The sequence below is a fragment of the Martes martes genome (genome assembly GCF_963455335.1).
Source record: "Martes martes genome assembly, chromosome: 6".
Classification (NCBI taxonomy): domain Eukaryota; kingdom Metazoa; phylum Chordata; class Mammalia; order Carnivora; family Mustelidae; genus Martes; species Martes martes.
In genome coordinates, this window is record NC_137893.1 from 110,546,935 (window position 1) to 110,562,278 (window position 15,344).

Consider the following 15,344-nt stretch of genomic DNA (forward strand, 5'->3'; position numbering starts at 1 on the left):
TGGCTTCTCATCCTCAGCCCTCAGGTACCAGAGTTGCTCTGTGGCTTATAGCTGAGTGGGGGGGGGTGTGTGTATGCTCAAGAGGATGAAGGTATGAGTTCAGTGATCCTCTCTTAACTGTCCTCTGGACCTCAAGGCCATGCCCAAGGCACAGGGCTGCTTAGTGTATTTAAAAATGTAATCCAATCAAATCTTGGCATTCTTTTTTCTATGACACTCAAAAGCTTATAGATATGAACTAGACATTCCTCTCTGTTATCTTTACATTTCTATCTCTCTTCTAATTTACCCATAATGAGATATAATATATAATTCCCTTTCTGGGCCCCTGGATAGCTCAGTTGGTTAGGTGTCTGCCTTCTGCTCAGGTCATGATCTCAGGGTTCTGGGATTGAGCCCCACATCGTGCTCCCTGCTTCTTCCTCTCCCTCTGCCTGCTGCTCCCCCTGCTTGTGCTCTATCCCTTTCTCCCTCTCTCTCTCTCTCTCTGTCAAATTAATAAATAAATAAATAAAATCTTTTGAAAAAATTCCCTTTGTTCATGATATATACAGAAAAAACATTTTATGATATACTGTCCTTATTATTTCTCAGTTCAGCTTTGAATGCAGTGAGAGAAGAAATTCTAACAAAGTATTTCATTTGATTCCCTGATGACATGGAAGACTCACTACATGCCAGGGACTGAGGGTTTAAAGATAAATAAAGACATGGTGCCTGGCATTGAGTTATTTCTGTCTGGGAAGATAGGTATGTTAACAATGAGCTGTTATGGAATATAGTAGCAATATTTAGATGTATGCACAGATGAAGATGACAAACATGAATAGGTGAACAGAGGAAGCCATTTTGAGGGAACTAGGGAAAGCTTCCCAGAGGATGTGTAAGGTAGAGGCTTGAAGGATAAGTACAGATTTGCCAGGTGACCCAGGGGGCCAGTGTGCGGTAACTGGGGTATCATTTAAAGGTCAAGGCAGTTTGAAGAACGGTGAGAAATCCTGTGTGGTAGTGAACACAGGTGGCAAGAGTTTCTGGGGTGGAAATGGAGCTGAAAATGGAGGCTGAGGTGCTGTTCTGAGCAGACTTAAATGCCAGGCTAAGGAGTTTGAACTTTATTTAAAAATGAAGTGGAAGGTGAAAGATTCGATGGTCTGAAGAGAAACCACAGTATGTCAGTTACCCCTCAGTAAAGCTGCTTAAAATAAAGTGAAGGTGTGAGAGCGATAGCATTACATTCTAGAAACAAGCAGACAAAGAAAAAACAGCTGAATATATGCCCCTGGGAAAATGACAGCTTTCAGGTCAAATGATCCTGAGGCAGAGGCCAAGCCCCCAGACCCAGAAAGCACACTTCAGTTCTCAGAGGACCGCTTTAGCGTGGGGTTTGACCCAGGATTTATGTTCTTTTTTGGGTGGAAACATCTGAAAAAAAAAATTAGCCTTCCAAGCCTTTCTTAAGAGTGGCTTCTCTGGTCCATCCTTGATTTTCGTTATCTGGGTGTCATATAGTAGAAGGGCTTGTTTTCAATGGGTAGTTATTTACGATGTCAGGATGAACGAGTGCTAATCATAACAGACACATGATTATCAGAGAGGCATCTAAGCTTTGTTTTCCCATTAACAATCTATCTTTCTGAATCCCCCTAGCTAGCAAGCACAAAAAGGCTTAGATTTCAGAGTCTGTGTCAGTGGAACTCAAACATCACCACCCGGCTTGTGGGGAAGACATTTCAGACAAACCTTCCAGGCCCTGCTGGCCAAATTGCTTGTAACGTGACAGGTGATGGTGGGTGTCAGCTGGGAAAGAAATGACTTACTATAAACTCCAAGCATCTCTCACTTCACTCTCAGGAAATGTAACTTGTATCATATTTCTCTTCCTGGAAGATATTCAGCAAGTCAAAGGCCCCATTGATACTTGTAAATACGGAAGTTCTTCATAAACTCTGCCTCATGCTTATTTAGAATGGAAGAATTAATTTGGAAGCCAGTTCTTGATATTTAAAAATAGATCTTTTTTCCATTTAGCCATTTCATTTTAAAAGCAAAAAAGTAAATAAATGTTGGTCTTGCTAAATATGATCTGGAAAACTCACTTCATCTCTACCAAAATAGCACTTTAAAAAAAAGGGGGGGCTTTGTTTCAAGCCTTGTGCTATGAGCCAGTAGAAGAATTACCTCGAGAACTGTTGTTGTTAGTAATTAATTTTTTAAGCACTTTGCTATCCAAATATGTACCATGCTTGATTTTGGGAATACCATATACAAAATGAAATTTCTCTAGAATAATTATATTCTCTTTTCAGTTTGTGAGCACTGAAATTATGAAAGCTTGTTACTCTTCGTATTTCCTTTTTTTTTTACCTTTCACTTCTTGCCCACATTCCTTATTATTTAGTTAGGTAAAAGAACAAAAAAGAAACTGGCAGTCACATTTTTTTCTTCCTCAATCCCTTTTTATTCTGCAGTTTGGTTTTTGTCCTTTACTTTTTCCATACATTAGACAGAGATGTCACTTGCCACATTAAAAACTATGGTCCTTCTAGGAGTACTGAACAAATACATCAACTTGAACTTGCTGTACAATGAAATTACCAATTACTTAATATACAAAGAAGTAAAGAAATTTATGAGCTTCATTATGGTCTTTATTTTTCTTGACAACAAACCACCAGGGCCTACGCATGGAAACTAAATGAGATCCACTCCCTGATTCCATCTCCCCATAAAAAAACTTTATCAATAAATATTTGCACATACTGTAAAAGAGTGAATTATTTTTTGTTTTATGATTTTTCATGCTTACAGTGCCCCCCATCTAGAAGGGAGTATGAAAAAGCAGAGTTTATCCATTTAAGGTAGCTCTTATTGGTTTCTCATTAACTGGGCAGACAGGAATGCCTGCGATTTGTTCAGCTGACATCCTTCTGTCCCTGAGAGACCAGACACTTCAACTTTATTAAGTTAACTTTGTGTATAGCTCTGGTTGACATTGATTTCACACCTCAGGGGATGAATGGGATAGAAGCTTATACTGCTCCCCATGCCGGGGAAGCATTAATATAGGGTCAGTGCTAAAGGTTCTTCTTCTATAATTACTTGAAATAGTCACATTTCTGATCATTATTTTCACTTTTTAAGGAATTGTTCATCTTTTTAGTCAGGTTACTATTCTCTTGGTGTTCTTCCTAAGGTATTAAAATAACAATGTATTTTCTCACCAGTAGGATAAACACCAAGGTACTTTTTTATCAGAACATGTCATGCTTTTCTTCACATTGTGTAATTATTAGTATATATGCTGTTCTTATAATTTTTACTACTTCCCAAAAATTGTGCTTTTTAAAGGAATGTTTGGTGATAAATCCAATTTTTTCTAAAAAATAATCTCTAAGGAATATAGAGAAAATACTCCTGATTGGTTATCACTTCTGTAGCATGGATATCTTTCTTAAAACCCAACAGATCATAGTCATCTTTTAAAGATATTACTGTGTGGTTTCAATATTTTCTAATCTGTGCTCAAACTATAATTAAGGGAGAACTGTAATAATCTTCCCTTTATGGCTACTGGTTACCTAAGATATGCAAATGTCATGAGGAATACTTTGCTCTGAGCCCCAAGTATGATTTATTGTTGTTGTTAATATTATCATGATTGTAAACATTTTAACTATTCATTTGTTGTTACTGATATTTGATATTTATTTATATTCCCCCATCTCTCCTAGTATTCAGAAAAGTGGGTTTTTTCCCTTCCCTATAGTTGCATAACATTACTTTTAAGTCAGGTCAGTAATGATGAGGAAATTTTATTCTTAACCCGGAGGATGCAAGCAACTTGATATACTGGAAAAAACTGACCCCAGGAATTAGAAGTCCTGAGTTCAAGTTCTATCCTGACCTCTGTCTGGCAGATGATGGTGGGGCCAGTTATTTAACTTCTGTGGCTTTAATTTCTCATATATGAGATGGTTGCTCTAAATCACTCTAAAGTTTCCCTTCAGCTTCAGGACTGTAGAACTACAGGAAACTCTTACGTGTGTTGTCATTTCCGAACACTGGAAGACCTGCTGAAGGACATTTTTGGTGAAATCTTCTTGGGGCAGGAGATCTATTTTGCTATAACTTGTAGAGATTTAAAATTTCTTTTTGAAAGTAAGAACACTGATTGTATTTGTTCGTGGACTCATTTTGTGTCAAACTGATTAACCTGCTTTAAATCATATAGAGCTTGATTTTTTTTCCTTCTGTTTTCCTGCTGAATGTCTTATGGCATAGTCTTAAAGGTCTTAACTTTAAAGCATTATGCAAATACCGCGTACACATGCCAGGACTGGCCATAGATATCATGATGGATTTTCTATGAATGGAACAAAGTTTTATTTGTGCTTCCTATAAGCCAGATACTAGTCTAATGGTTGATTTAGAGCAACAAGTATGGCAGAGCCTCTATTTTCATGGAAATCACATTCTAGGGGTTGTAGACAGGCAATACATGTGTAAACCAATACATTTTTTAAAAAATACTTGGGTAGTTATAAGCCTATGAAGAAAATAAAACAAGGTAATATGTTAGGTAGTAACTGAAGTGAGAACAGCTGTCAGCCTTCCAGAAGAAGTGAAACAGAGCTAAGACCTAAATAGTGAGGAGAAGCCACTTAAGTGAGGACTCCTGGGAGTGGCCATCCTGTGTTTTGAGAAAACAAGACGTACAAAGGTCCAAGACCCCAATGAGACTAATGTGCTCAAGGACCAAAGTTCAGGTCATTGTGCCTGGAGTCTGGGTTCCACACAGAAACTGGAATAGGAGATGACCTGTCAAAGAGGGCAGGGGTCAGAACAGATAAAGCCTTGTGAGCCATGATCAAAGATGTGCACATTTTATTCCAGGAACCATAGAATACTGTAGGAAGGCTGTAAGTAAGGGAGGGATGAGGTCTGATTTACATTTGAAAAGTGCATCCTCCAGGGCTAGCCTGTAATGGAGGGGAAAGAGGGAGACAAAACCATCACAGGAGTCCTGAGGAGAGACTGGCAGTTTGGACTAGTGAGTGACAGTGGAGCTGAAGAGAAGTAGACAGAGTCAGGATCTATTTTGATGGTAGAAACAGTAAGACTTGCTCATGGTTGTTTGTGATGGAGGAAAATAAAGGAAAGGTAAGATTCAAGAATGACTTTTAGGCTGGAGAATGTGGGTGAATGGCCACACCTTTTATGGAGGTGTGGGATTCTGGTGAAGGGATGTGTTGACAAAATTCAATTTCAGTTATTTAATTAGAGATGCCTTTAATATCCAAGTGGAGATGCCCAGTAGAGATTTAAGCATGTGAGTTGACAACACAGGTATGGAAAACAGTCAAGGTTTATCTTGGTTCCATCTCCCCTTTGGCATCACCTTTCTTTTTGGAACTTTGTTCTAACTCCCAGTGCCTTAAGATGATGCTTGTGTTACCCAGGGATCAGAACAATGACATTTCAGTCTTCAAACTAGGGGCATTTCCTGCTCTGGATTTATTCCTCCCTCTCTATGTCTTCTCTGTTAACTTCCTTGTTTTATCACGATCTCATAGATCTCTGTTCTGTTCTTTCCAAGGTGAGAATTAATTATTAGACAATTTGTTAGTATCACGTGACCAGTTTCTAGGGACTATTTTAGTGGTAACAGAGCTTATGTTTTATAAACACAAGTGTTTTTCAGAGAGAAAGAAAGTTCTAGTCGTAGAATTTTAGGTGTTTGGGCTTGTCAGCTAACATAGTCTCTGCATTCACCATGTATACAAAAGACAGTGGAAGTACAATCCTATTTAATAACAATTACACATACACAGAATGATTAAATGTTTCTTCCATCTCATGCCAAGATCTTTCCTGTATTGCAGATATGTTTTAGACATCATCATTTTTTTTATATTTCTTAAAGATTTTAAATAAATTCTGACCAGCAAAGATTTTCATTAATCAAGTGAGAAAGATTTAGAGACTGGGGGAAGTATGCTATATAGACAAATACAGCCCATTCTTAAATTCCTATGCAGTGAATTCCTTCATGTTTAATAAAACGTTCATTTGTATCCAACTTCATAAGTAACAGGTATAGGACTTTGTAATTAGATATTCTGTTTGAAGTATATGGAGAAAATATTGGGTAAAGTGTATTTTCATTTGAAGTTTCTTTCATCTCATCCTACTTCTTCATGACTGAACCATTCTGAAGGCTATAGATTGGGAGTTATAGACTTCTATGCCTTTTTAACCTCCCATAATAGAAAAAATAATATTTGTTATTGTTTTTTTTAAGATTTTTAAAATTTATTTATTTGACAGACAGAGATCACAAGTAGGCAGAGAGGCAGGCAGAGAGAGAGGAGAAGCAGGGGAACCTGAGCAGAGAGCCCGATGCGGGGCTCGATCCTAGGACCCTGAGATTTCAGGACCTGAGCCGAAGGCAGAGGCTTAACCCACTGGGCCACTCAGGTGCCCCAATATTTGTTATTGTTAATTCTCCCTCATCTATGACCTTGAAGAATATCACATTAATTTATAGTTCACTTTAAACAGCAGGATTATTTTTTCCTAACCTGAAAAATAGTAGTGTTGTTTTAAAAATGATAATACAATTTATGCTCATTGTAAAAATTGAGAAAGTAGTGAAACTATAAAGAAGAAAATTTAAAAATCTCTCTTAATTTTAACACTGAGAGGGAAGTACTATAATGTTAACATCTTTATGAAATCAGTTTTTTGTGGGGTCAGATCTCAGATCTGGACATTGCCTTCAGCCATAGCTGGTCACTATAAGGAGCCCTACTTTTGATTCTCTGCCACTTCCCGTAGAGTTTAATAGTGTTTCTTTCCATTTTATGATTGAACAGAGGGCTGCTATACATAGAGAACATCAGAGAGTGGGTGAAAAATATATTTTAGATTTTTTTCAACACTGAAATAAATTACAAGTTCAAAGGAGTCTAAAATATGTGAATTATGAGGCTTCAGAGACACTCCAGATTGTATCTAGAACTAGTGCTCTCAGGGGCTAGTGTAAAGAGGACTCTGCAAGCAGCAAATTTCCTTTGGCACCTTTGGGTAATTTGGAATGACTTTAGTTTGACTCTCAGTGACTTTTACTTAGTAACATTAAAGAAATTGATTTTTAGGTTGAACATTTTGTTAATTTGGTATATTTCTACTCTTACCTATCCATGGATATTTAGATGACTTTCATTAATGTGAAGAAAATCAGACAATGGGAAATAAAGGATTAATTACATTTAATTTTCACTAAACTTTGAGTTATTCATATATAGGTTAGTATTAATTTACGTGGATGAATTTGCCATTTACAGCATTGAAATACATACAATGTATATGAAATGGAGGGAAGGTAGAAAATATCCCAATGATAATTTTTAGCCCTATAATATATATACACATATAATATGTATTTCATACATATATATTATATATATTTCATATATGTATGAATTATTTGGCAAGTAAGGATCAAAAATATTTTTCTTAATGGGAATATCGCTGAATAAGCAATGGATAGAATTTCTCATAGGAAATTACACTCCATTCAAAAATATTCAAGCATGGGTATCTTACACATAACAAGCTGTCATTATGTCTCTCTGGTATCAGAGCAGTAATCCAATATGGCATCTTTTATAATAGAAACTTTGGCGAGACCCAGAGAAATTATTCTGTGTCACATTAAGTGTGCTTGTGTGGTATAAAAAAGAAGCATAGTCTATAAGAGCTGATACATTTTGTAATGTATTGTTTTTAAAATAGAGGAATTTTTCTTCAAAATTATAATTCAGCAAGCGAAATCATTTTTGGGTTTGAAAGTAGAACAAGAATTACTGAAAGGAAAATATAGTAATTATAAGGATTTTCATCCATTATAAACTTAGACTAAGAAAAAAATCAGTTTTTCTATAAACATAACTAAATTTATTTCAGTGTATTATTTTAAGACTGTATTTATTATATATTAACAATATTAATAATATTTAAGTTTGTTTTTTGTCACAGAAAGAACCTTTCATGAGATTTATTTTCAATTTTGAATTAGATTATGAATTATTAAAAATAATTATGGTTTTATGAAATATTAAAAAATTCTATCAAAATTAAGTGTGTCTTTATCTGTTTCATTTGCTAGGTCACTCATTCATTTAACAAACAGTTATAGAATGCCCTAGTGGCAATAAACTTGAGAGAAAACAATGAAAGATAGATGAAATGCTTCCCTGCCTTCAAAAAGCTTGAAATCTCATGAAGAGAGGTGACAGGTGCTTTTATGTCTAAAATCCTAGCTAGTGAGAAGAAAGGTATTTTTATGATTTTTTGTTTTGTCACACCATCAGGCATGCCAACGTAAGCAGTCACCTTTTTTGCTTCGTTTGCACAGTGTTGGTCTGGACAGCGTTTATGAAAAATCTGAGTTGATTGTCAAAATGAAAACTCCAAACTTTTCAGATAAAAATCTGGGGAATTTGGCTTCTTTTGAAAAATGGGATCATCTGGCAGCCCTGGGCCCACATTCCCATAAGGGAACAATTGGCCGGAGCTAAACCGCAGCTGCCCCCATAGATGGGTTGGGCTCTTCATTTCCCCCGGTCCACGCCTGTGACCTCTACATGAGGATGGGTGTGGTTGCTGTTATTAAGTCCCTTCCTCTGGTGTTTTTTGTTTTGTTTTGTTTGTTTTTTGTGAGTGTGTGTGTGTTTTAAAATTTTATTTATTTATTTGACAGAGTGAGGGTAAGCAGGGGTTAGTGTCAGAGGGAGAGGGAGAAGCTCCTGCTGAGCAGGGAGCCCGATGCAGGGCTCAAACCTAGAACCCCAGGATTATGACTTGAGCAGAAGGCAGACACCTAACCGACTGAGCTACCCAGTTGCCCCTCTTTACTTTGTTGTTTGTTTTTATGTTTTCATTTTTAATAAAAGTCTTAGGAGGAAAGTGAAATTTTCTTAGATGCATATTTCTGTCCAAGATGGAAAAACCAAAGCTAGACTGAGAGGGCCATGTGTTTTTTGTTTTGTATTATTAATTTTTTAGGTAGTATATATCTGAATTCAGTCCGTTAATTGATTCATTTAATAATATTTATTGAGCACCCACCGTGTGCAGGCACTGTTCTAGATGCTGGGAACAAGAAGGTGAGTAGGCTAGACGGAGAACCTCCGGAAGCTTACATTCCAATTTCCTGGGTGGGCCCTATAGGCCCGTGGCTGTGACCCTTGGTTTATATCAATGAGGAAAGGATATCTTCAGTGTTAAAGACTTCAAAAGGATTGAGGGGAATTGGGATTGAGAAACCAGTGGATTAACTGAATGGAAATGCTTTTAGAATGCAAGACAGTTAAGGATTATGTGGGTAGTAACAATGAGGATATTCAGATATTCATATAAGAAGGTTGGTGGATAGATGAGAGGGCGATATAGTGATATAGCAAGGTTGGAGGAAGTTTTATCTATTTTGTAGCAGGGGGAAGATATGCATATGTTTGTAAACCAAGATCAAAGGGGCATTGGAGAGGGAGAGGTTGAAGATTTGAAAGGACTTTCAACCTTCTAAAATGCAAAATTGACTGTAGAAAGGGAGTTGGAACAAGAGAAAGAGAGATTACAATACATTCTTTGACGACAAAAAGCAGTTGGAAGATGTTAGAACCTATGTACTGCTGGGCTGGGGTTTCTAGTGAGATGTGGGTCCATTGACTTCAGTGGGCACCTGAGAGACTTATCACGAGGGGGAGCCAGCCTCTGCGGAAGCTGGTGAGGGATGTGGGTGTGGGTGTAGTGTACCTAGTGTACCTCCGTTTTCCTCATACAACCAGACAGAAGGTGAGAGGTTTATTAGACTTATTATTGAGAGAAATTTAGCCAGAGAGCCTCCAGGTAGAAGGTAAGCAGGATAGTGAAGGCAAGAAAGAGGCACGACACCAAAAACAGAGGGATGAAGCAAAATTCTGTACCAGACTAGGGCCTGCATCCCAATGAATACTCTTCCAAGTGGGATGTAGAAAGACCCTTCTTTGGAGAAACTGAGTGTCCCTAGAGAACTAATCTTTCTACATTCACATTTGAGGGACTGTCAGTGAAATCCTCCAGCCGGTCATGCTATGCAGTGAAGTTGTTCATCAACACGCTGTGCGGACATACATGAAGCTTGCAATCAAAGTTCAGTGCTTCGTCCTTAATTACATATGGATTATAAAAAACCATCAGAAAGTGGAGTGTAGCTCCCAGCATGGAAGAAAGAGGTCAAACTGTCAAACAGGGAAAAAGAACCTGGATGAAAGGATGATGTTCAAGGATGCAGGAAAAACATTTAAAAACCCATCTAATTGATTATTTCAGGGATTTAAAATACTGCATTCAGGATATTTTTAAAAAGAGAACAAAAGAGGATCCTGGTAATAAGGAAAAAAACAAAAATTGGTGTTGAATAGATGGATTGGAAAATAAATGAGGGAAATATCCCAGAACGCAGAATAGTAGAATAGATCATTACGATAAAGTGTTAAGTGGTTGTCTAAGAAACAAGTTCCTAAAAGAGATAAGAGAAGATTGTGTAGAAAAAAAAGATAATAAAAACTTACAAAAAAATTTTTTCAGTAATGTGCGGCTCATATTTGAAGATGTGTTCAATACAATGAATGGAAGGAGAATTCCAGGAAATAGTTCTGTCAAATTCCAAAACACATGAAATAAATGATCCTAAGAGTGTGAAGGTGGGAGAGTGGGGTAAAGGAGGCAGGAAATTAGAAGAAAGATGAAGACACAAGTTATTGCATGTGGGGGTGGAGTGGGGGACTGCTGCGTGGGTTGAGGTTTCCTTTTTAAAAAGAGTTTGGATGTAACTAGCTAGTTCAAAATGCCATTTGGAAGTTTATGTTTTGGCATCACCTCTCAACTATACCTATGCTCACCTTCAGGTTTATAGGTGGTCCCCAAAAGAAATGGCAGACATCTAAGCCACATTATTTGTTATCTATCTATCTATTTGATTGGATACACAGGAGGGTTTTTGTTTGTTTGTTTATTTTTAAAAGTAAGCTCTAAATCCAGCATGTGACTGAAAACCCTGAGATCAAGACTCCCACGCTTCACCAACTGAGCCAGCCAGGTGCCCCCACAGGAGTTTCTATTATACTATTTTTATGTGGTTCAAAAATTACATAATAAATTTTTTTGAAATTGTATAGATAATAAAGGGGAACATAAGATACATTTTAACACATATAGGGGCTTGAGGCTGTTTTATTTAGTCATTCACTCTGTCGTCTGGTATGGAGAATATGGTCAGTTTAATAACATAAAACAAAATGGAAAAAACCATCATTCTTACTGATCAAGGTAAAACTTCCACCCTGGTTTCTTGACTACCCATCCAGCTGTTTTATACATACACAGTCTTATACTTTTCCAATGAGGATTTATTATTAGTTGAGCCATGATTCAGGATCCCAGGGTGGGGAGCACCATGTACCCAGTTCACCCTTCACCACCCTGGGAGGAGGATGGAAGACAAAGAAGAGGTAGGTGGAACCAGTTCCCATCTTCCCAGGAGGTGAGCCTTCTGCCCTGTGGTCATCCCAGGCTGACATTTGGGCTGTGGGGCAGAAGGACTTGTAAACACACGCCAGGACCATTCACACATGGAGATATCACCTCCTTCAGCGGTAGAAGTCCAGGTAGTTCTACTAGCTGTTCCTGGTCTGGTTCTGATTGGGGAAGCAGCTGTCCAAAGAGACAGTCTGGTAGTTCTTGATTTTGGACTTGATGTCTTCTGCCATGGTGCTGACTCCTAGAGACACCCCTGAGGCACCTTGCAGCTCAGTGTGACTCTCAGCAAAGATGCCAGAATCAGATCGGACGTGGAATTAACATTTCATTTGCTTTTTAATGAACAATGTTACTTAAGGCAGTACAGTAATGGTCATTGTGAAATTTAGTTTAATAATGGTGACTTTATAGAGAAAATTCCATTTTAGAGATTTTGTTTTATTGTGATGGGAAAAAATTATTGTGTTACAAAGAACTTCATACCTAGATTTTTTTTCCTCACCATCTTCAGTGTTCTCACAATAATTCTTTATTTTCCTTCCCTAGTAAGATATTTCCCAAAGGCCTCCCTGATGAGTACGCCATAGCAGCTATGTTTCGAGTACGAAGAAGCACCAAAAAGGAACGATGGTTTCTGTGGCAGGTTTTAAACCAGCAGAATATACCACAGGTAAGGAAACGAAGAGTTGTGCTAATTAGTTTTCTCTTACGTGGTTACACCAACTGAATCTTGGCATGGTGTGCACAAATCTGGAAGCAGATCTAGTATCTGAATATTCTTCCTTTTAGAGGAATCATCGACAGGGAAATGCAAGTGTTTTCATCATTAGGATGATCTTGCTGAGATCTGTCATATGATTCATATCTTGTCTAAAGACACTCAAATGACCCTTCTTTTGTAACTGCTTCACTGACACTAATAACTTCTTTATCGCCTATCATTTCTGATATGTATCATTTTTAAATAACGCATTCATGGTTCCATTTGAAAGTCTGGAGTAAGTGAAGAGGTGGGATAAAATATTGGTTCCATCAATAAAAAGCTATTGAACACGTGCTGTATTCTTGTTAGTGACGAAGAGATTTTTAAAAGAGTAATTCCTTTCTCAGGGAGAAAGACCTTTCTCAGGTCTTGAAAGGATGGCATACTCTAGCATAGCCATGGTGACAGGTGCAGTGGTAGAGGTAGGCTCAGAGCTGAGTGGGGACTATGGGAGCATAGAAAGGGCAGCTTCCTAAAATGGGGCACAGGGAGAAGGAACCTAGGAATACTTGTGCGAGTGATGACACTTGGGCAGAAAGATGAGTTTGCAAAGACTCCAGGTTGGTGGGGAGAGATGAACCTCAATATTAGTTATTGGCACCTTACATTTGTGTTTATTTCTATACATATCCATTGAGATGTTTTTTGTTTCACTGGTCTTTTAATCTATTAATATAGTCACAATTTTATGATGGAAAGATGAACTGAACTAAAAGTATATCCTTTATGAAAAGGCATTTTTCTCTATACCATGCAAATCATCAAAGTTTCAAGAAGTCAATCTCAGTTTCCATGCTAAGAGAAATGATCCTATTCTTATTCTTTTTAAATTAAGTAACATTTAATTCTTGAATTACTCATACAGAATTATATATATACTTAGATATACATATATATATCTCCTCAGATGTTCTCTCAAGAAAGGAACATATTATATTCACCAGAATGCCCCATATTTAAAACATTTTCGTACCTAGATATTTGCTGTTCTTTTGTATTAACAAATCTGGTGGACACAGATTTTGGACACACATTTTACTAAGTGCCTCAATTATACCAACATGCATCTCTAACTTTTAATTTGTGTGCTTTAGTAATTTTGAACCCTGGTTTTGAAACATTTAATGCTAATTTGCATTTTTGCAGGTTTCTATGATAGTTGATGGTGGAAAGAAGGTGGTGGAATTTATGTTCCGAGCTCCTGAGGGAGATGTGTTGAATTACATTTTTAAAAATCGAGAACTCCGTCCTTTGTTTGATCGTCAGTGGCATAAACTTGGCATTGGTATTCAATCCCGGGACATTTCACTCTATATGGATTGTAATTTAATTGCAAGCCGGCATATAGATGAAAAGGACACTGTGGACCTTCGTGGAAAGACTGTAATTGCGGCACGAGCTTCTGATGGCAAGCCTGTGGACGTGAGTTGTGACGTTGGTTATGAAAGAGAACTAGTAAAGTTTCTAAATTAGATACCTTATTAAAACCTTCTTTCTTTAATTACTGTGTAATACATTCCCTTCTCAACACTGTTTAAATTAGCCATCAGATGTGTGAAGGCATAGCTATGTATTTCCAACTGTATTTTCACATATATTATCTTCTCTCTATTTTCACCCATTTTCTTTAGCCTGTGAATTTCAAAGAACTAGGTCATGCCTTAAAAAATAAGATTATTACAATTAAATTCTGGTAAAAATGCACCATGTGATATAAAAAGTCAGCTTGAATAAGCTTATATGTTTTGAATAGAAAAGACTGGGAAAAGATGCACTTTAGATTAAATGGTCCCAGATTATCTGATGTTTCCACTCAAGAACAATAGGCTGTTTTTTTCATCCTTAGAATAACAATAGTTTTGTATTGCAGACTATTTCTCATAAGCCTATAATGGTTTTTCAATGTTCTGCTGGACTGAAATATAACTACTAATTGTGTCCGTAAGTCATTTGGATGAGAGCAAATGGCTAGCAATACCCTTTCAGATAAAAAGCTCCTTTAAAAATCATATCTGGTGTTCAAGTGTTAACAGATTTATTAATCTCCCTAGAGAAGAAGGTAATCCTAAAAAAAATTCTTAAAAAAGTGAGATATCTCTGAATTTCATGACTTCTGACTTTCTTATGGGTAGAATGATGAAAAAAACCATAAAAATAACCTAAAAATTACCTGAATACAGGTCACCAACAGAAATTGCTAATGCAAAAGAAAGAAAGAAAGAAAGAAAGAAAGAAAGAAAGAAAGAAATTGCTAATACACATAAAAGTTTAATTTTTTTCCAAAGTTCAATTCTGTAAAAATACATATTTGGGCAGCGTATTTTTTCTAAATGCCCCTGTGGAAGCAATCCTGATAGATAGATGATCAATAGATGGATAAAGATAGTATATGTGTAAATATATATTCAATAAGATATGTTTAAACTGTTCTCTTTTAGAAACAGTGAACAAATCAGTGAGAATGCCATAACTAGAGCTCAGTGATGATCAGCAAAACAGGCCAGAATAGGAAAAACCAATCACAGAAGCAAGACATCATGGCATTGTGGAGAGTGAGCTGGTTTGGGGATCAGACAGATGTGCTGTAAATCCTAGCTCATTTACTTAACTGTAATGATCTGCTAACTCATCTTGTTAGCTGTTAATTAATCTGTGTCTCAGTATCCTCAGTTGAAAAATTGTGTTGTTAGAGTTACTTAGTTACAATTATATAGAGTATGTGCAGTAGTATCTAGTATGTAGTTAGTTCCCTGTATATTCATTTGTTTATTCAGGTCTAGACACTCCACTGAACCCTGGCCTAAGAGAATGGAAAAAAAAAAATCCTGCTTCTCTTTCTCTCAGACATCTTGAAGACTAATGAAAGAATCAAAGTCTATATTAGTAAATGGTGGCTTCCAATGATAATAACAGTATTATTTGTAACACAATAATACTAGACAGACCTTTCAGAAAATTCTCTCCAAATGTAGGGTGGGAAGTGGAGACCAGCAGTTAG

The 15,344-nt window shown here is 36.9% G+C and overlaps 1 protein-coding gene across 1 annotated transcript in view; it reads left to right on the top strand.

Annotated features, from left to right (window-relative positions):
• Positions 1-15,344, top strand: part of COL19A1 (collagen type XIX alpha 1 chain) — a gene marked incomplete at both ends in the record, with an annotated part of 315,931 nt that overhangs the window by 31,142 nt on the left and 269,445 nt on the right. The window contains 2 exons of the mRNA XM_080806683.1: positions 12,130-12,253; positions 13,493-13,768. Of these exons, the coding sequence (XP_080662809.1) occupies positions 12,130-12,253; positions 13,493-13,768 (400 nt within the window). The remainder of the gene's footprint in view (positions 1-12,129; positions 12,254-13,492; positions 13,769-15,344) is intronic.